This window comes from Thrips palmi, unplaced genomic scaffold (assembly GCF_012932325.1).
Source record: "Thrips palmi isolate BJ-2018 unplaced genomic scaffold, TpBJ-2018v1 HiC_scaffold_16, whole genome shotgun sequence".
NCBI classification, from domain to species: domain Eukaryota; kingdom Metazoa; phylum Arthropoda; class Insecta; order Thysanoptera; family Thripidae; genus Thrips; species Thrips palmi.
Window position 1 is genome coordinate 8060602 of NW_023144625.1, and position 21260 is coordinate 8081861.

Here is a 21260-nt window from a genome sequence, read left to right on the forward strand (position 1 = left end):
GCGTCGTCTGACGTCAGTGCTAATGCTAGGGCTTTCTGCTATCAGCTGATCCCAACTAACATATCCGCTAGGCACTGAATGACATCGCGCCTCGGAGGATTAAGACATTATATAAGAAGAGTCGAAATTTCTTATAGAAATTCTCAAGTGCATTATGACAGGTGACACTATTGAGAACAATGGCAAAAAAGAGTCTAACTCACCTCCACATTTACCCATTGAGGTTAGTGCTTTAGTCCCTTGTTTTGATCCGCTTGTCTTGCGTTCTGCTGGAGTCCTTCTTTGTTACAATGGTAATGTGATTTTAGGTTCTGATGTACATATTTCAATTCCTTCACCTCTCTGACCTGAAATGCGCTCGTCTTGTATGTCGTTCCTGGTATGAGGCATCTCAAGACACAAAGCTGATTTGTAAAGAAATTGTGAACTTCAATTGCAATGGCACAGCAGTCGGGTCCCTCATCACTGATGTTACAAATAGCAGCCGAGAATTTCTTCACTTTGTGTTCAAGGTAAACACTGATACACACAGGGACTGCTTCGGTTCGCCTCAACTGAACTTCTTGCGTATTTTCAGGAGGAGGAAGTGCGATGGAATTGGCCGGGGCTGTGGACTCAGTTTGGGCCAAGTATTAAATCTCTCTATATATTTAATTGTGACATACGTGAGCGAGATTTCACCAATATCCTGTTACAATGTGAAAGTCTTGAGAGTATCAGATTAAGTGGTTGCCGAGAACTGCTTATGTGAGTTTCAAAAAATAATGTGGTATTTTTCAATACTTTTAATGTACATAATTTGTCACAAGTTTCATCTCCCTAAGGTCTGGTGGACTGTTGCGTGATCAAGAGGAAATCAAACAACTTCAGAATGTTCTCATTAATTTGAAAGAACTTGTGGTGTCACACAACAGTTATTTGTCTGACGCTCTCCTTAATCGCTTAGTAGCGATTGCTCCAAATCTACAATCTGTATCTCTGGAAGGTTGTCAGGTACATCATCTTAATAATTGGTTCCAATTCAAGCTAGAAACCGTATCCATATAAAACATTTTTCCAAAAGAAATACTGCTTTTCTTCGTTTTAGATTTCATTTCACATGGGCCTTTACAAAAAGTTTTATCCGAAACATTCAACGGAGTCCCAAGAAGGGAAAGAAAATATTGACGAGGCAACTGACAATGAGTTTAAAGCCATGGAGTCTTCCAGTATTCTTACTTTTCGGAACATTCTCTACCACATAACTTCTCGATCACGTCAGCTCCATTCCCTCTGCTTTAGCCGCACTCTAATTGATAGCCCTGCTCTCACTCAGCTTGCAAAGGTAACTCAAATAGGTATGCTTTATGGATTTATTCATTGTGGCCTTAATTTGACATTTGTCTATGCTCAGGTTGCAGATTTAAAGTTGAAGAATTTGAAGTTGGCAGGATGTGAACAGCTGACAAATGCTGGAATTGTTGTGCTCACAGAACATCAAAATAGGCTTAGGAGTTTAGACCTAAGTTGTTGTTCTCGAGTAACAGATCCATCTATGATTGCCATTTGTCGTAGTTTGCCTGATTTGGAAGATCTGTGTGTTCGTCGTTGTAGGGCAATAAGCAACATAGGAGTTGCAGAGGTTGTGAAGTTGAGAAATCTCGTGAAATTGGATCTTTCTAACTGTGATATGGTTGGTGCTCAATATTTGGCACATACAAAATCATTTGATGATTCGAGTGATTATATTTATGAGGCATTTGTCTTTCCCTCTTAATTAGGTGACGTCTGATGGAATATTGGCAGGATTGTGTAACAAAGGGAATGCTAAGCTTCGTCAACTTTACCTCAGTGGAATCAATAATATGACAGAAGACACAGTGGTAAAGCTAGCCGAGAGCTTGCCGTTTCTAACTCATCTGGATTTAGGATATTGTATAACAGCAGTCACTGACACTGCACTACAAGCAATTTTCCAACATCAGGTCTGTCCTAAATAAATATAATTATTATCATTTTTCCTAAAATTACTTGATTTGTTATGCATTTTGCAATCTTACAACCCACATAGGTCTCACTTCAGTACTTGAAGCTTTCTGGATGCAACAAAATAACTGATGTTGGACTTACTGGAATGGTAACTCATTCATCCCAATCCATTGCGTCAACTTCAAATTTACCAGTGAATCATTTTGATGAAACTAATCTTGCTGGAGGTATGAAGTCTAGACTTCGAATATCTCTTAAGAGTCGAGCTGAAGAAGAAATAGTAATAGATGCTGAGCGGAAAAAAGCCATATTGCAGTTATTCCAAGATTCCATTCCTACCATCAGTGGCTTGGGGTTCTCTTTGTCAAGGCTAAAAGGTAAATCTTAAAAAGAAAAATCCAGGTACTTGATTTTAGCTATTTTTATCAAATTATTTTTGCTCATCATCAATTTTGTACTCATTGCAGGATTGTGCTCTCTGAATCTATCAGGCTGTGCAAGGATAACAGACATCAGCCTTTGTCATGCATTTAAGTTTTTAGAACTCAAATATTTGGATCTAACACAATGTTGTCAGGTATAGTAAAGAATAATTCCATTGAATGAACATGATGAATGAACCTCAGTTACAAGTATTTTGTTTTGTAGGTAACTGAATCAGGATTGGCAGCTTTAGCACTGAACAACTCAAGCCTTGAATCCTTGGTTCTCAGTATGTGCTACAATGTTTGCGACGATGCAGTGGAGGCACTATGTAAAAACCTTCAAAGATTGAAATATCTAGACTTATCAGTAAGTTGCTGTGAAGTCAACATTTATGTGTTCTCTTTGAATCTGCTGCATATGTATTCAATGAATAATAATGTTTTTTTCATTTTAGGCATGTGAAAAGCTGACAAATGCAAGTGTGATGTCAATTGCTAAACATGGCAAGTCACTACGGCACCTGGATATGAGGAGATGTGATCGACTTGCAGTATGCCAAGATGTTTCCATCAATCATATTCCATCCCTGCTACTCCCACCTGCAGCAGTTGACCCTAATGAGGATCTCTCTCCTCCTCCTCCAGTTCCTCCTATGCCAAGGAAAAAATAGTATTTTGAAAAGATTATCAAAGTTACTTTCAAGTACAGTATGTTACTCTGTAACTGTCAGCTTCTCATGGCAGAGCAGCTTTTGTGATATTTGTGATTTGTGTTATAGTATTTAGCATCTGTTGACTATTCTTACCAATCTGAGAGGTCAACTGTCAAGCGGGTTGGTGCTGGTAACAAGCTTTTAACAGTATTAGACGACCCTACTGCGTTAGAAAATAAAATCTATTCTGACCTGTAATACTTTTTGAGATGATTGTAGGTGGAAAATGGAATGGTGTGTCTGACTAACACTGTAGAACACAAATATTGAGCAAGATTGATACAACATTTCTATAATAACATCACAGATCTAGAAATAATAAACACACAACATTGTAAGCAGTACAAATAACAAGTATCACTAAAAACTACTTATCACACAATTGATTCAATTTCTTAAATCTCTTTTAAAGAAGAAACAGTCTTATCAAATTTAACACTAAAACATACTTAAAATCAACTTAAAAAAAACTTGTAAGGTGTTTTGACTTGAAATTTTGTTTTTTAGCACAAACTGAAGTCTTATTGAAACACATGACATTGCCCTAAAGTTAAAATGGTAATACCAGTACCCGCTAATAATAAACATAGATGCCGGCCGCAGATTGGCACCTGAAAGAGCTTAGCTTGCATGTGAAGAGAGGATGTGAATAAAAGCACAGCGTCCAAGTCTTCATTGGGTGCGTCTAAGTAGACAAAAGGACGAACACGAACGTCATGTCCTAGGCGTTTTGTATTCTCACAAGCAGATGTCAAACGAGCAGCCTAGAAAATAAAACAATAGTCTTAAGTAGCCCTGTAAAGCATTCAAACAATATTTCTTTTTGGTTTTTATTATCAAGTAAAGGGATGCTTGCATTACCTGAATGAATGGAGCTACAGATGCAAGAATCCACAATATGACATTAAGGACACTAACAACAACAATGGGGTGAGTTTCCTTGTCTACAGAGTCATAATTGAAAATCCAGATTAGACCTGCAGAGGCCCACGACAAATTGACAACTGTGAAAATGCATACAGCAGGTGCCAATTCTTCATTCAAATACTCAAGTAAATTTTGAAACTCATTTATTTCCTACAAAATAAAAAAGATATGGTTCTTACATTCTCACATACCTTAACTTAAAAACATAATTAAGAATAAATTTAGTTATTTTTCTTACCCTCATAAAATCCAAAGGCTGCAAATTGTGTTGTAAAAGCTTCTTCCGTAGGAAATAGAGATGTGATGTTAAAAGTTGGCTTTGAAGGCAATAACTTGCTGTTATTGTTGCTTGCACCATATCATGCCACAGAGTAGAGAACAGAAGCAGAACAGTCAGAGCATACTTAAGCTCTAAGGGACTGTCAAAAAAGAGCACACTACTCATCATTGTCAAAAAAATTTTTTTTAAAGTTTAAGTTCAATTTTAAACAAAAAATGGAAACTGAATTTGTTTGTTAAAAAAAAGCTTACCTGTGTTCTAACCATTGGAATATCACAGATCCATCCAGCATCATGATGGTGACCGCAACAAGGGATAATCCAACCCAAACAATGCTAAGGCCAATAAAGAGCCACAGTATGCGTACCAAATATCGTTGGCTAGATGGACCATTGTTGGGACCAGATGACAGAAGAAATGCCTGAAGTAAAGTTAAGTCAATTAAGAAGATCAGGCCTTAACCATAAAAAGAGTGAATGGAAACACTTACCCTCTCCATAAGATTCTGTAGTTGCTCATTTTCACGAATTCGAAACAGCCATAAAGCATAGACATAGCCCGCCAGGTGGAGGAGGCTTGGAAGCACATAACTGAACACCAGACTGCCATAGCATACCTGATCATGAGACTTCACTACATCAGCAACTGATCGTGCAAAAGTGGGCTTAGCTTTATAACAAAAGCCTCGATCTCTCCTGAAAAAAGAATGACACGGGTAGCACCACAAGTTTTGAACTGGTTCTATTGAAATCAATGCAGATGCTTTAGCGTACCGAAAGCAGCTCATGTACTGCAACAGGTATCCCATACACATAAATGCCAACGCTTGAATCAAATGGAGGTGACCCAAGATGCTAAGACAACGAGACTCTGTTGGCTCTAAAGTTAATGGTCTTAGGCCCATAGCAGCTAGGAGACGTGTGTAGGGTCTTAAAATTCTGAATTTGCAATATCGTAAAACTGCAGCAGTACTCAGCAAATCTTCTCCAGGTTGATCAACCACCTCAGCCACCTAAAACAACACAAAAAGTCTGTTATTAAACTGCTATGACGTCATACTCTGAGTTCTGTTCCACAGAATTCATTTCTTAGACAGTCAAAATAAACAAGAACTTACATCCACACTGCTGAGGAGGTCATCTTCTGACTCAATTGAACTTCTTTGATGCGGAAGCTGTGCACCAGGGAATTCTGATGAATCATCAATGAACCGTGGCATCTTGCAAATCTGAAAAGGTGTTTCCAATTTTTGCTGAGTGGGAAGAGAACTTTTACCAAGGTACTGTACAACAAGAAGAACCATCACCTTTCTTGAACCCTGATTATCATGCTTTGATATCACCCAAAAATAAATGAACAAACTTGAGGCCGCTATGATTCAACGCTACAAAGAAAAATAAGTTTGAAACTCTTACACTCATCGTAAAAACAGGTGTTGCAAACACTTTATTTCTTCCAGTTGTGATAAACTTGACACCTACCCCGCGCCTTGAAATGACGTCGAGAAAAGCGAAATTTTTGCTGGTATTATCACTAAGGCCCTACACAGGGAGTCTTTCCTTTGAATCCTCTTTCGTTATTCTTTCTCAAAGAGTTTTCTCTCTTCTTGTTTGGTATTTTTCCCCGCAGCAAATTATCACGATCGACGACGGCACAGGCCAAGCACGGTGTGATCTGCCGGTCAAACGCCAAACTCAACATCAATCAGCTGTTGCTGTTGCCGTTGCCGGCCGCCCATTCATTTCATTTGTTGCTTGCTGCTGCTGCTACTACGACAGCGGCAGCCGCGCAGCGGCAGCAGAAAAGGGGGAAAGGGGGTGGAGGGCGGAGGGGGGGGGGATGAGGGATGTTGACTCAAACACGGCGAAGCCTTGGGACCACGGTGTTGGATAGGTTAGGATCTGCAAGAGCAAGGCTATCAAAAGGAAGTTACTCAATGGAACTAGTCCTCTGCATGATTTGATTATTTGTATTCAACATTACAGTTGCAGTGAACATTGTCGCACAGGGTGTCAACCACGATGTGTAGCCGCAATGACAATGAGGACGGCTCTGAGAGTTACATGGAAGCCAAGAGCAAACCCTTGTCAGTTAATTTCGTGGCTAAAAACATTTTAATATTGTATTTTCTTTCTTTTCTGAAGCCGTTATTTTAGTCATAATTACGTTTCAGGTGGTCCTCTACTTGTCAGAAGTGCTCAGGTCATAATCCAGTCATACAAATTCTGCAGATAAAACATGCTTATTGCAAGTAGGTAGTGTATTTTCTCATGATAAAATATTTAGATTTACAAAGACTCACCATTCTTTCTTTGTTTCAAGAAACTGTTTTGTCACACACGTCAACCACAAATTCCGCTCCACATTGGGCAAATCGAAAATGATGAGACCGAGTGATGTCGTGTTAGCTGCGTTTTCTGGGAGTTTGAAATCTCATGCCATGCTTCATTTACTTCATGCTGGTCTCTCTGAAAAGAGTCATAAGAGATTTCTTTTTAAGGTTCAATTTATATATGTAGATGGTATGTCTTGTTCGTAATTTGGCCTTTTAAAATTTCATATTGCAGGGTATTTGTTGATATACATTTCTTATTTATGCAGAAGGGGCGGTATTGGGACTCTCTTTGGCTGAAAGGATAGCCAATCTGAGGGCAATCGCAACATTAGCTGAGCAGTACGGCTTTAGTGGTCACTTCACTTCTCTGGCGTGCCTCTTTGATTCCAGTGGTCCTCGATGCTTCCCTCTTAACAAAAATAGTTCTTTAACAGCAGAAAATAGTCTAGAGAACGAATTACAACTCCTTTTTCAAAACATCGTTAGTCTTACAGCTAAAGAAGACATGTTAAAACAACTGAGGTATGGACGTTACATTTTAACTTGTACAAAATTTGTATTTCTAGCTGAAAAATAATCATTTGTTTCCAATATTTTAGAAAACAGCTCCTCCTGCTTGCTGCAAAAGAGCTTTGCTGTGGGAAAGTTTTCATGGCTCACACTTCAACAGACTTGGCTATTCAAATACTTACTGACGTTTCTCTTGGAAGGGGATCTCTCATGCACCATGATGTGGTACTGTAAAAGTTTAGAATACAGTACTATGTATTAATTATATCTTATCTTGTCTGAAAATTAACAGTGAAATCTTTCTTTACTTAGACATTTTGTGATTTCCGTGATAAAGACATAAAGATACTGAGACCTCTATTAGAACTTTCTAGCAAGGAGGTTGCCTTTTATTCTGTATACCACAAACTTGATAATGTGTTCATCCCCTCTCTTTGCACCAAGGTCTGGTTTACTTTAATCTATTTTTAGTGCATGTGAAGATTTTTTTTTAAATTTTTTTTAGTATTAACTGATGTGTTTTTATCTGTAGATGGCATCTGACAGCAGCATACACAATTTATCCAAGCAATTTGTTATGGACCTTATGGAAAACTTCCCATCTACAGTGTCAACAGTTTTCCGCACTGGAGAAAAATTAGGATCTACATCCTCTCCAGACAATTCAGAGGAAGATGATAATTCTTGCATTATTTGTCAAGTAAGAAGTTTTTAAAGCCAGTGTTATAATTATTACTATTTCATCATTGTGAAAGAGTAGTTTTAACTTGTTGTTCCTTTTGTTTAGGCTCGTCTTGAAGTAAATTTGTCACCTTGCACGTCTGCTCAAGCCACAGAATTTTCAAGGCTAATATCTTCTCTTGGACCTCTTGGGTTTGATAGCAAGACATTGTCTTCTATATCAGGTAGCAATGGTAAGGAGGCTTAAGATCTTGTATCTAATGGTTTGCATTAAGTTTTGCGCAATTTTTGCATAAGTGTTTCTGTATTTAATTTTAAAATCTGATTGTGATTACTCGGCAGGTGCAGAGTCTTGTTGCTCAGGGTCTGCTAGCAATTGTTGCTGCAACAGTAATCAAGATTCGCCATCTCTCTCTGATATTATGGAATGTTGCTGCTATGGGTGTCGTTTGATTTTGCACGATTTGGTATGTTCTTAACCTCCACCTCCACAGAAAAGTTGAAATAAGACAAGAATGCCGTGTATAGTTCATCTTATATAACATTTTCCTTTGTTCTGGCAGAAATCTGTGTCAAGCCTTTCTGAAAGGATTCTTGAGCAAGTGCGTCGGAGGAAAAGCTTAAATAGCATGAGAGATAGCATCAAGGACTTCCTTTTGTAGGTAGCCTACAAATATCATGAATTTTAATCATCAAATTCCACACAACACTTTATGGTATTGGGATTGCAAAGCACAACTTATATCAATAAAAGAATAGTACCCAGGACTTATGGTATCATCCAAATTGTCTTGACTTTTAACAAGTATATCACAATGTCATGGAAGGTATTACAGTTTATAAGAAGTTTGGTAAAGTTCTAAATGCCACATGTTATTTTAGGATGAGAGGACTTGCACTTGATCTACAGTGGAGTCCTCTAGTCTACAAGAGTAACTTAGATATGTTCTGGCTTGCAAGGGTACATTTTTGTGGTTATTTTTTACTTGAGTCACTATTTTGATTCCTTTGTGGCAATCCCTCAAGCTCCTGATTTTTAACATTAATGGTATGTATAAATACAGGCATGCGCACAAAGTAGGAGGAGAACTCACAGGAGTAATATTAGTGGAATGAATCTTATTTCCACGGGCTGTGGAAGATTCACTATGGTAGAATACAGCACCCACTTGGTTTTGAAATAGAAGCTCAAAGAGAGAGAATGTGGGAATGAAACCTATTTTTAAAGAAAATACAAAATTTATCTTTGGCATGGAAGCTTATTGGCCAAACAAAGACAATCTCTTAAAACTCTCACCTTTCAGTGGAAGTTGTCTCTTATACAGTTCTATGACTAAGAATTGTACACACAACTCAGGAATTTTAAAGAGCTCCTTATATTACAGTCACACATTTACCCAATTTAAAACAAGACTAGCTTAAACCTGTCCATGAACCAATTATTACGTTTCAAAATTCCTATTTGTCCTCAGGATTACAGTAAGGAAGCAATGTTCTCAACTCGTTCAACTGTCAATAAAAATGTGACGTTTACAAAAATATACAGAGCACTCAGCAAAACATCAAAGCTAATCAAATGAATTGAGAATAGGAGGACCCCATTACTCATTAGTTGCAATCAGGTCTAGTCTGAGGAACCTGAAGAATTGATTTATTTTCTCAGATACTTTCTAATTGTATGAGCAATTTTTCACCAAATATTTCAAGAACTCTATCTAAATTACTAATTAACATGAGTGCTTAGATTTGAACCAGATCATTGAGAAGAAGCACACTACTCAAGCAGTAGGCATAAAAATTTACATACAATATTAAGGGAAACTTTTTGTACACCACAAATAAAGAGAAAAACCAAATGTAAAAAGAATTAAGATTGAACTTTTCCTAACTATTTTTTACCAGGTTCCATCACTCTTTTCTTTATTGCTTCTGTTACTTAAGAAACTGGAACCACATAAATAGGGTTTAAAGAGGTCATTATAACATGTACTGTACACCACATCACACACAACAACATCATTGAGCAATGCTAGAACTCTGTGTTATATATATATTGTATGTCTATACAAAAAATAAACCCCTTCAGATTGTAGTCATATAACAGGTGCTTTAGATGACAATATTTTAAAACATTTCAAAAATTATACAAAGTTGAACAAGAATAGAGAAGTTTCTTATATTTTACTGTATTGTATTGCAAAACAGAATTGCACTAAAGTGAGGGACTACAGTGCCAAGGCTGTTGAACCTTACAATAGTGTCCTTCCTCCAAATATTACCAATACGAGGCAAATGTCAAACTAATGCTACTTGGAAGTGCCTAGTACACAGGTCTTCTCAAAGCCAAAGCAATTTTCACTTGGCACAACACAAAATAGAACTAAGTGTTCTACGACAAAAAACAACAACAAAAACCAGGCTAGGCTTATTAAAGTTAACTTTGGACAACAGCAGTACAGTGTCACTACCTACCTATTGTCACAGCCACTAGAAATTAATACATATTGGTGTGACTTACATTAAAAACTCATAGTTGAACAAAACACAACCAAGGGCTTTTTTGCATTTAAGTGGATAAATTTCTTTACCCACATCTCAATATTAACATTGAACTCACGTATATATAATTTGAAAACTGAAATTGGTTTGTTGTGACTGAAAAAGCCAGAACATAAACAAAAATATTACTTATTTAAAAAAGGAAAAGTTCCTTCAGAAGATCACAAGCTTGACAGCAAACTGACAAATTATTATTAAAACTAGCTAATGCACCCGTTTACACCAGCACAGTATCAGACTTGATTAACTACTTAGGCTGATCTTTTCCTGTAGAATCTGATAGTAGCATGCCTGAAATTTGACAAGACAGAATATTCAAAAATTTTCCAAATAAACCAGTACAGTACATAGGTACAAATAAAAAAAGCTACCAAGATCTCACCTTTAAAGTTGTAAACATTATACCTAGTTCCCCATTTTGGAGATGACGCTCCATAAAATCTTCAACAAAATGAATTTCTGATCCAAGTTGCAGAATCCGAGAGCGTACAACAACGAAGTGGAAAACAGGAAACAGTTCATCCATTGTCCACAAATACTCTGCTCCCATGTCACGTTTCACAGCCTACAAAGGAAAAGTAATTAACATGATTTCATAATACAAAGTAACAAAAAAATGCAAAGGGAAGAGGTTTTTACCTGAGTCAGTTGCTCAAAAGTGCTTCGAATAACTAACAACTTTTCTAAAGGGGAAAATGTTGTCTTTAATTGTTGCAAAGTTTCAACTGCTTCAGTAAACAATTGTTCTCTTGATGGTGAGAAAGGGGGTTTGGGTCCTTTACTAGAATTTACACTATTTGATGGTTCACTGGAATAATGAACCCAGAATTTTCTGTTGTAAAAGAAAGGGAGGTAAAAGGACAAATATGTTAGGATTGTAATGTAGAAAAAGACAAATATTTCATTTTAAAAATTCAACATACTGATCTATTCCAAGAAATGCAAGTAAAGTCATGTCTGGTTGTTTATTCCATTTAAGAAGGCGCTTCCAGTAAGCATCATCCTCTGCTTTATTATGTAGTGCGTAAAGCACAAATAGCGCCGCATGAACTCTAGGAAGAACAAAAGGGTGGAGAAGTGCAGAAGCACTCACAACTTCCCTGGAAACATTGAGAAACCATAATAAACAGCTGTCTCATAATATTTATGTCATTGACTCACTCACAACCACAACATACCCATCATCTGGAATTTTCTCTTCATCATTTTCAAGTTGATCACTGCATGGTGAGGTACTTAAGAGGAACTCCTGCCCGTATGGAGGTAAAGCAGGAAACAGCAGTCGAACGACCTCATAAATGCGAGCCACCAATGAATGGAGTTCCGCTACAGCATGGCTTAAAAGTAATGGATGGACTCGAACACCTCCGTAAGTTGCAGTGTAAGCTGCAGTTAGCTCCGCTAGTAACATCCCCAGTGGATGGTGAGGACTTTCAAAAGCCTACCACAGACATTAAGTACAAGTTTTAGACAATCAAAATTTAAAATATATATGATTGAGCAGTTTGTTGAAAGAAGTCACACCTTGACAAGATAATGATGCATTTTGTGATAAGAACTTTTATCCAGTTTATCTCTTCCCCACATTGGTATCGTGTCCAAATCAGTAAGAGAGTCATGACTCTTCATTTTGCTCTGTGCACGAGCAGCAGCCGCTGATTCTTGAAGAGATGTATTTATTTGCACTGCTACACTTGACCAGAGTCTTTGAAGATCGAAAGAAGGTACACAGACTCCATTGCTTTCTGGTTTTCCAATGACTTTGGAGCCGCCTGCGATAGCCTCTATAATTGTGGATGGAACTGACAAAGGAGTCAAGCATTGGCGGAATATGGCTTTCCATTTCAGATTTGGTGGTACACATAACTTGCCAAACGAGCTGTATGGGTGAAGACAAATTATCATTTTATATTTTGCATTTAAAATAGAAGTTCATGAAATTACAGTTTAAGTCACGAGATTACTTTGGTTTGGATTCAGTTCGATCAGATGATGGGAGGGAGCTAGTAACACTGGAATTCTTGAAAAGAGTACCAGCAAATTTGATTCCTTCATTCCACATTCCCTGAAGGGAACCTTCTAGGCGATCACCAGTGTTTAAAGTTAAAGTCCCCTTGCCATTAAAGCATCCAGCAGATTTAAACTCTCCTTCATAGTGAGTTCCATCTTCGAACACCATAACGCCATGACCCTGAACCAAAGATAAAGATAGAAAGAAATGACATGCAAAATTACCCTCATAGATTGAAATTGTACTTTTAAAAAACTCACAGTGAGAGTATCTTGCATGAACACCCCTTCATAATAAATCCCATCAAGAGTGACAATGAGACCACATCCATGCTTCATATTGTTACTCCAGCAGCCAAGATATTTCTCCCCTAAGAAATAAAAGAAAAAGAAAGATTAATTTTAAAGATCCATCATATTTAACTCTTCAAGCTATTAAATACTGTTTTTTACCAGTGAATATATTGTCCATTACACCATATCCCTGTTTCACGCCATTTGCCCACTCTCCTATGTAGAGTGAAGCCACACTAGCTGTGAAATGTCCCTCTTTACGAGTACCATGCCCATGGGGAAGGCCATCTTTGAAGTAGCCATCATAGACATCTCCTCCTTCATACCTAAAATAAGATGAATATTTTCACATGTTCATTCTAAAAAACGGAATGAATAAAATCTCAATACTAACTTTAAAACGCCACGTCCATTTTGATATCCCTCTCGCCATTGACCTTCATATTGGTCTCCTTTCGGTGAGTCTTGGTGCCCATAGCCATGTTGCAGATTATTTAAAAACTGGCCCATGTAAGTCTTGCCATCAGGCCATTCAAGTCGGCCCCAACCCTGCATCTTACCATTCACCCACCGGCCTGGAAGAAACAAACATCTCAGGACGTATAGTAATACTACCAGGCATACGGGAAAACAAAAATTCTCCATTCATTCAGGAAATACAAACCAACATATTTTGCATCTTTAAAGGGTCCCGGTTTAGAAAAAGTGTAAGCTGCGTGGCGAGCTGCAGATGCACTGAGCTGAGAATGGGGTTTACATATACATGCACGAATAGCACCCTGAATCGCTTGGAGCCATTCTGCTTTGTCTTGTAATGTATTGGTATGAAGATGTAAAGTTTCCTCTGGTGTAATAAGTAGAAGCCCATGCTGAAAACAGAGAGCTATCATGATCCAATGCACAACTTCTTTTTTTAAAATCAAAACTTAAATAATGAATTTTTTAACAACATTTTTAAGCAGGATATAACATACTTGGTCATTATCTTCATCTGGCACAGGCTCGACCCATGAAGTACTAAGAGGGTGGAGGGTGTGAACTGAACCAGCCACATGAACTAGAACATCACTAAATAGGACAATCCAATGAGAAGAGAATCGTCCTGAATTTAAAACTTGAATCGGATGGGCTCGAGATTCTCGCACTAGACGTCTGACTGGTATACGAACAGTATCCACCAATCGACCAGCATTTTCCCAAAAACGACGAGTGTTGTCTGCCTCCCGTCGGCGGAAATCAGACTCTTCACACAAGGACTCCCACTTGCTAAATGCCGCCTGAAAATAAATAAAATAAAGTTTTGACAGAATCATGCTGAATGCATCCTTAAGTGGCTCAGGCAAAATTAGACTTCAGCATACCTGCATTTTTTTCTGTACTTCAGAACTATGTTTTGAAGCTGCACTGTTATTACAGCGCATCAGACTTTGTAGAATGCACTTGTAAACATTAAGTCTACTCAGGGGATGAAAAAGAGCACAGGCAAATGTTGCTTCATGAGTGTTTCGTTTCATTCCTTTTTTTAATGGCCCGGTAGGTGGTAGCCTGTCTGCAAACAACTCAGTCACTCTTGCAGAGGGCTCAACAACACTCGACATGAAAGAGAATCCACTAACAGACATGACATTGCAGGCAGCTTCTAGGTATTTTCTACAACAAAGTAAATACAATTAAATACATACATTAAATTCAACCACTTGTCAAAGGTGATGAGTTTCAGCTTACTTGTAGACCAAAATGTGTTCATCCACATTTTTTACCATTGCAATAGTACTTGCATCATGACCATTTTTGGCAAAGTCCCACAAAGAATAAGTATTCAATGCAGTAAAGCTCACAACATCTGAGTATCGTTGGCACAGTATTCCATACATATATTGTTCATCAGCTGAACCCCCTAAAGCCAAGAAGTTTTTTGAGAGGGAAAATAAAATAAAATAGCGACATACTTTCAAACATTGCAAAACATACCGGCACCCATCTTCTTCATGAATGGACGTACTAGACTTGTATGTACAAGCAGGCACTCTTCAAGAAAAGCCTGTTCTAAAGCAAGGTCCTGCACTGCAGGTGAGGCCGGGGTGGCATGAACGGAGCACCAAGATATGGTTCCATGGGCAAGCAAGTGTTTCTGGGCAACAACACCTTCCTCCAAAGTAACAGGATGAGGTATGGGTAAATTTAGAGGACCCACACCAGGCTGAGTGGATCTGCAATGAAGTGGAATTAATTGCAGCAAGTTCAAAGGTAATGTTTTGAATGAAACCATGGTAAAACTCTTACTTATTGCTGTGTTTGCCAAAGAAAAAGACATCCCCGCCTTGAGTGAGCATCAAACTATGCCGATCACCACAGGCGATGTCCCATGTACGGTCACTGCCTGTACCCACTGAACCACATAGCACCTGGCAGGGAGAGCTCAAACTTGTGGTGTTTTGCCAGTCCACCTGACCCATACTATTTGCACCCCAGGCAAACATTCGGCCATCGAGAGTTAGAGCTACAGCATGATTAAGTCCACATTTCACAACTTGAACCTGTGCATAAAATTCATAGTAACATCAATCAAAATTGGAAATTTTCTCATTGGTCATCTGTTCTTAATTTATTCCTTACCCCAGTTCCAGGTAAGCGAGCCACAAGAGTTGGTCTATCTCTTTTCATAAAGTCGCCAATGCCTAACTGACCATGCCCTACATTGCCCCAGCTATAAAGCTCTGTGGCAAGAATATTTGCTCCCATCTCACAACCAATTGATGGATCAGGCTTCTCGACACCGCCTTCTCCCTCGTGGTCACTCGTACCAGCACTAGATGTGGCCAAAAAGTCTTCAAATCTGTATTTTTTAAAGATAATGCAAGGTAATATTTACATTGTCAGTAAAAACCTAAGGCCCAAAAAAAAAAGAAAAAAGAAAGACTTGAAAGGACACATTACCTGAGAAAAGAAGCCACAGGAAGTGCCTCCAGACTCAATTCCTCAAAGGAATCCTCATTGCCAGTACAACTGTCAGACCCACCACTCACATGCCTTGATAAGGTTGCCACCTTATCACCAACTGTTCGAACTCCCTCATACACCAAATTCGCTACATTTGAAACATTTTGCCTGTTGAGGAATGAGTTGGATTTAATGCAGGGAAAAAGAGGAAGTGAAAAATTAATATAAACCCAGTTTTGGAAAAAAGTACCAACCTTACAATCCTAGTAGTTCCTTCAGTATACTCTGCCAAAAATTCTTCTCCTGCATTGCCATAGCTTGAAACCCAGGATAACTGCCTTGTCAAAAATTGTCTGGCAACCTCTGTATTTAAAAATGTGCCATTTTTCTTTTCTCCTTCAGCTCCAGATTCATTCCCTTTGTCTTTGTTATCATCTTCTTTTTCTCGATCCAAAGTTTCTCCTTCCAAAATTGTTTTTGGGGAAGACACATCATCACTAACTTCACTTTTACTGGTGCATGTGTGGCATTGATGTAGAACCTCATCTTCAGTTGAAGGAGATGTGGTTCCATCTATACTTTTCTTGTCATAGTTTCCTTTACTTGTGGTAGAGGAAGTGCTGTTATCAACACTACATTTCCGAACAGGGAGGCCAAGAGGACATATATCAGACATGGAATGATGTGACAAAAGTGAGACACTGCTTTCACTAATGCACTGCGGGCAGTCATAAACGAAAACATCCTCATTTTCTTCATTATGGCTTTCTGTGTTATTTAATTGATTTAGGTTGCCAACAAATTTACGTTGGACCAAAGCTATACTAAAATTTGATCCACTGTCCACTGCAGTAACACATCGTCCCTGGAAATAGCTCACCCGTTTGACGCCATCACTTGGCTTTATGTCTATTTGAGGATGATTTCCCTGAGCCCAAAGATGCCCATTTTGAGTAACAAACAGGATTCCCTCGTTGGTGGTGCTCACTGACTTCACTCTTACTCTTTGTTTTGGTGTACTGTATCCATGTGCGCAACATGATGCCTCCTCTTCGAGTATGATCTCCTCTTTGGAATCAAGACACTCTAATCTATTTGGCTTAATGGAATACACACGTCCATCAGGGGTCACGTACAAAAGATTCTTGTCTTTTGTGGACGCAATATCTATCGCTTGAATGCAGCTTGGCTCTAGCTTGACAGAGAGCTGCCCATTATGGTTAATTATTTGTCCAACATGCAAAGTCTTGTCTTCATTTGATATAACATAAAGGAATGAGTCAATGTTGCAGATGCCGCTGATTCCATTGGTGATTAAATGTTCTTCACACTCAAGATTTACCTGGATGTCGTCTTGCCACAGCAAAACCTGACTCATCCTTAGATCTGCAAGAGCAAGAGAATTCTAGTAAAAATCTGGCAATACATCAATTTGTGAGGTAAAATATAGCATTCAATCAATAAAAGCTGAACAAAAAAATTTAATTTATTTAAGGTTAATATTCTTGTTTTACAAAGACTAAATATTTTGAATATAATGAGACAGGAATATAGAAACAGAGGCAACATGTACAGAGACCTGGCGTCCATTAAAAAGGATAATTTGAAAGCATGGCATATGTTAAGAATAATGACATTCCGACTTCCTTTTACTTTGTCAACACCAACAGGTTGTCAGCTTAGTGAGCTCCCACATATCAGTAGACATGGAAACAATTTCTAACAATCAACTGCGGGATAAGGGGAATACGATACATACATTATATCAGCATGGTGACATGACGACGGAACAAGGCAAGCGCAGAGCGCAGACGGGTTGGAACAATATCTTTACGCCCACATTCAGAGTCCTTGTGCTTTCTGCTGCTTTCTGCTGTGAAAAGCCAAAGCTGACAGCAAACGGCTGCACTGACACTGCGCAGCGCGACTCGCGCATCGCATCGCTTCCCCTCCCTTCCCTAGTCCCTAGCACTTTCCTAAAGCTCAGAGGGGTGGGGGGGTCGCGATCGATGAACGAAAGTGAAGAGCAGACGCACTTGAAAATTTGAGACGTTCGAAACCAAAACAAAACAAGGACGTTTGTTGCTCCGACGCACAAGATATTTGTGCCATCGTGCAATCTTCTCGTTGACATATTTGTTCGAATTCGACAGCAGAAGCATGGGAAATGACGGAGGAACCATTCCGCGGAGGGACGAGTTGGTGCGATTGAAAAAGAAGAAAGAAAAGGTTAGGAGCTCTTGGGTTTTCATATGTTAACCTTGTTTGATGGCCAATTATTTCTTAATGTTGTTCCAGTTTTGAATTCAAGACATCTTTTCATTATTAATGCTTATCCTAAGCTCACCATGTATTTTAATATATTTTTGGTGTCCTTTGTGTGTGTTGCAGAAAGATAGAGATTCAGAACTGTCTTTCCGCTGGCGCCACTGCAACATAACTCAAGAACCTCTGGAGGAACCTATATCGGCTTGTGGCCTTGGAAGACTCTACAAAAAACAAGCAGTTATAGAAGCATTACTAGATCGTAATTTGCTTCCTGAATCGGCGAGTCACATCAAGAGTCTTAAGGTAAATAATTTGAGATTTGTTCATTAACTCACACAATTTTATGCATATATACCTTTTTTTGTGTTTTACCAATCTCTCTGCTTTACTTCAGGATATCCGTGATCTTCGTCTCACTCCCAACCCATCTTTTAAAACTGATGCCGAAAAAGGTGATGGTTACATTGACCGAGCTACATCACCCTACATTTGTCCTCTCACTGGTCTTGAGGTGACTGGTAGATTTCGCTTTATTTTTCTCTGGAGTTGTGGATGTGTTTTTGCTGAGCGGGCAATGAAGGAAGTCAAGGCCAAAAGCTGCCTTAAGGTGAATGTCTCATTTTGACTCAGTGGTATAAGGCCAACAACAGGATGGTGAAGATCTAATGTTTTGAACCTTCTTTCAGTGCCAGGCACCCTTCAATGAAGAGGACATCATCATCTTAAATGGAACTGAAGAGGAGGTGGACGGATTACGAGTGCGATTAGAAGCCCGTCAGGCTAGAGCAAAGGCAGAAAAGAAGGCTAAATCAGAAGCCAAAAAGAAACTGAAAGCTGAAGTACAAGATTCAGGAGTACCAACTGAATCGATCCCATTCCAACCATCTGTTGCATCAGCATCTTCAGTACCCAAGGAGACTCTTTCTTCCGGAACTGCCAAGCTGCCCAGCAGTTCCAAAATAATTCCAAGTGCTGCAGCAGGCTCCTCCAAGATGACAGTCGGGATGGGTGCCAAGCCCCTTGCAGGTGAGGGAGTCAACTACCTGACCTTAATGAGCTTGCTGTGTTCATGTATGCATATTCACGATTCTATTATACATTTGTTGCAGGTGACAAAAGATCAGCTACAGATAAGTTCAATGATCCTGCATTCAAAAAATCAAGAGAATCATACCGGGTTGCTGCCGATCCCAAGGCAACTGAAGTATTCAAGTCTTTGTTTACATCTCACAAGAGTCATGAGAGTCAAACCAGAGCACATTGGGTAACATATAATCCGTTTTATAACTAACTTCCAACATACATTATCTGACGTTATCAATACGGGCATAAAAACTTATATTCATCTTATTCTAATTTTTCCATGGGGAGTGTGAATAATTGTTTGAACAGGCAATAAACAGTTTTCAGTAATAATTCTTTTCAAATTTTAAAAATTTAATAAACCTACCACAATTTAACAGTTTTTGAAAAAAAATTTGAAACATATAGGTGCACTTTTCTTATTACCTCTGCATCTCATCAATGTGTTTCTTTAGAAGGTGCTGACATGAAACCACTGGACACAAGACTCTGTAAAATAAAACTGAAATTAATTCACTTCCTAGGCAAGTCAAGAACACACGAAAATATTTTTCTGTACCTTAAGATCATCAATTGTGTTGTCCCATTCATGTGCGCCAATCATTGGAACAACTTCTTTGAAAAGCTTGGTAACTTTCACAACGTTCTGTTTAAAAGTAGCAAGCACCTCAGCAACACAGACACCATTTTCTTTGTCCCGCCAGCAATCATAATCTGTTGCCATAGCCACTGCTGCATAACAAAGTCCTGCTTCACGGGCCAAACAGACCTGGAAAAAGAAAAATACAGCCAAGGTTGAGATACTTATTTTTATAAAATTCATCACAATTCAAAACACGTTGTAGAAATGACAGTATACCTCTGGAACCATAGTCATGTTCACAAGGTGAACACCCCAACTTTTGTAAAGTAGACTTTCCGCTTTGCTGGAAAATCGGGGTCCTTCAATAGTGACGCAAGTACCAGTGGGACGGAGTTTCAATCCCAATTTATTTGCAGCCTCTAAGAAAAGCTGACGAGTCTCAGGACAAAAAGCAGGATCCATAGGAACATGACACACTCCCTGCAGTTCATTACAACTGTTATCAAAAAAGGTTGCTTCCCGAGATTTAGTCCTAGAAAACGAAGTTGAATCAATTAAATACTGAAAATACGACAACTGTTTAGTGATGAATATCAAAAGAAATTTACCTGTCAATGAAGCTGTCTAGCAAAACAAGATCACCTGGTTCAATATCCTCTTGTAAAGAACCAGTGGCTGTAGAAGCAATGATGTGCGTGCAACCCACCATTTTTAGAGCCCAAATGTTAGCCCGATAATTCACTTTGCTTGGCATGACATCATGTTTTCGTCCATGCCTGAAACCAGAGGGGCAAATTATCAAAGAACAGTTAGAAATAGATTTCACATGCTGGAAGCATAAGAAACAATACCTTGCTAAAAGCACGCAGTCAATGCCACTGATGCGGCCCTCAATCAAGCAATCCGAAGGCTCACCAAAAGGAGTAGACACCTTACGCTCCAGCCTTCCTTCTAAGATATCTGGATCGTTGAGACCCGATCCACCAATTATCCCCACCTGCAATTGTGGAAACGTGAGACCATCATACCAAACATACCAAAGCAATGATCAGCAGTATCAGGAAAATAGAAAACAATGAAATAATCAGTACCTTGACTTGATACTTGCCCATAGCTTGAACAAGTTTGCACCAAAAATGGATTGAATATCTGAATAACACATGTTAAATGCAATAGGTTAGAACATTAAAGAAATGGTTGAATTTAATAGAAGATTATGAGAAACTCAATAAATCTAATTCACTAAGGTATTAGACAGTATAACCAGAATCAAATAAAAATAATTGCATGGCTTGACGTTACGTACCTTACTTGGAAAGATGCAAACAGCACAGCAGGCCAGGCTCGTGACACTCGTGTGTAAACCGCAGCAAGTGCAAAGCAAAGCAACCGGTCACTTTTCATGCACCATTCACCCTTCGCAAACTGTACACGGACGGAGAGCAAACACCAATCCCACATTCTCCCAGCTTCCCCCACCACCTCAGGTATAGTGAACTTCAAACATACGCTCAGTACGGTCTACGCTATGCTTTCGGCATAACTTTGATAATCGGAGCATAAACATCTATTTTCCTATGAAACTCTCCTGTGTTTATGTAAACCGTTCCATTTATCATGTGCGGGGGCTTCACGGCACACGCCTGGCACACGCACTATACCTCCCACCAGAGCATTGGTGGGA

At 38.9% G+C, this 21260-nt stretch overlaps 6 protein-coding genes across 11 annotated transcripts; 3 read left to right on the plus strand and 3 right to left on the minus strand.

Annotated features, from left to right (window-relative positions):
• Nucleotides 1–7: 7 nt before the first annotated feature.
• Nucleotides 8–3304, plus strand: LOC117642742 (SCF E3 ubiquitin ligase complex F-box protein grrA-like). The gene is made up of 11 exons (XM_034381236.1): nt 8–223; nt 309–512; nt 578–747; nt 825–993; nt 1088–1324; nt 1394–1672; nt 1761–1964; nt 2051–2345; nt 2436–2545; nt 2617–2760; nt 2849–3304. The coding sequence occupies exons 1-11, from the start codon at nt 155–157 to the stop codon at nt 3062–3064; spliced, it is 2097 nt and encodes a 698-aa protein (XP_034237127.1). The 5' UTR covers nt 8–154; the 3' UTR covers nt 3065–3304.
• A 78-nt stretch (nt 3305–3382) lies between these two features.
• On the minus strand, nt 3383–6056 carry LOC117642744. 4 transcript variants are annotated; one of them, XM_034381239.1, is made up of 9 exons: nt 5795–6056; nt 5620–5697; nt 5431–5541; nt 5087–5325; nt 4804–5008; nt 4565–4734; nt 4272–4470; nt 3968–4183; nt 3383–3870 (listed from the first exon to the last, which is right to left on the minus strand). In XM_034381239.1, exons 3-9 carry the CDS (start codon nt 5530–5532, stop codon nt 3628–3630), a joined length of 1374 nt encoding a protein of 457 aa, XP_034237130.1. In that variant the 5' UTR covers nt 5533–5541; nt 5620–5697; nt 5795–6056; the 3' UTR covers nt 3383–3627. The 4 variants fall into 4 exon arrangements, with proteins under 4 accessions (XP_034237130.1, XP_034237131.1, XP_034237132.1 ...); XM_034381240.1 differs by lacking the exon at nt 5620–5697; XM_034381241.1 differs by lacking the exon at nt 5620–5697 and having other exon boundaries at nt 4272–4452; nt 5729–6056.
• A 71-nt stretch (nt 6057–6127) lies between these two features.
• On the plus strand, nt 6128–8607 carry LOC117642745 (cytoplasmic tRNA 2-thiolation protein 2). 2 transcript variants are annotated; one of them, XM_034381242.1, is made up of 11 exons: nt 6128–6206; nt 6299–6399; nt 6487–6564; nt 6636–6835; nt 6915–7170; nt 7248–7383; nt 7471–7602; nt 7691–7858; nt 7946–8072; nt 8182–8306; nt 8403–8607. In XM_034381242.1, the coding sequence occupies exons 2-11, from the start codon at nt 6335–6337 to the stop codon at nt 8499–8501; spliced, it is 1386 nt and encodes a 461-aa protein (XP_034237133.1). In that variant the 5' UTR covers nt 6128–6206; nt 6299–6334; the 3' UTR covers nt 8502–8607. The 2 variants fall into 2 exon arrangements, with proteins under 2 accessions (XP_034237133.1, XP_034237135.1); XM_034381244.1 differs by having other exon boundaries at nt 6162–6399.
• Nucleotides 8490–17558, minus strand: LOC117642741 (alsin). Of its 2 annotated transcripts, none has more exons than XM_034381235.1 (20): nt 17402–17558; nt 15897–17028; nt 15640–15810; nt 15319–15538; nt 14986–15239; nt 14674–14912; nt 14428–14590; nt 14064–14352; nt 13677–13979; nt 13367–13571; nt 13097–13277; nt 12862–13028; nt 12670–12779; nt 12363–12589; nt 11923–12277; nt 11577–11839; nt 11322–11498; nt 11038–11230; nt 10781–10963; nt 8490–10689 (listed from the first exon to the last, which is right to left on the minus strand). In XM_034381235.1, the coding sequence occupies exons 2-20, from the start codon at nt 17018–17020 to the stop codon at nt 10642–10644; spliced, it is 4872 nt and encodes a 1623-aa protein (XP_034237126.1). In that variant the 5' UTR covers nt 17021–17028; nt 17402–17558; the 3' UTR covers nt 8490–10641. The 2 variants fall into 2 exon arrangements, with proteins under 2 accessions (XP_034237126.1, XP_034237124.1); XM_034381233.1 differs by having other exon boundaries at nt 14428–14599; nt 17402–17557.
• Nucleotides 17559–17649: 91 nt separating this feature from the next.
• Nucleotides 17650–19326, plus strand: LOC117642748 (replication termination factor 2). The gene is made up of 5 exons (XM_034381247.1): nt 17650–17871; nt 18034–18213; nt 18305–18517; nt 18597–18936; nt 19020–19326. Exons 1-5 carry the CDS (start codon nt 17803–17805, stop codon nt 19199–19201), a joined length of 984 nt encoding a protein of 327 aa, XP_034237138.1. The 5' UTR covers nt 17650–17802; the 3' UTR covers nt 19202–19326.
• Nucleotides 19324–21052, minus strand: LOC117642747 (S-methyl-5'-thioadenosine phosphorylase). Its single transcript, XM_034381246.1, has 7 exons — nt 20883–21052; nt 20668–20725; nt 20428–20573; nt 20185–20352; nt 19853–20108; nt 19553–19762; nt 19324–19482 (listed from the first exon to the last, which is right to left on the minus strand). Exons 1-7 carry the CDS (start codon nt 21035–21037, stop codon nt 19432–19434), a joined length of 1044 nt encoding a protein of 347 aa, XP_034237137.1. The 5' UTR covers nt 21038–21052; the 3' UTR covers nt 19324–19431.
• Nucleotides 21053–21260: the final 208 nt, after the last annotated feature.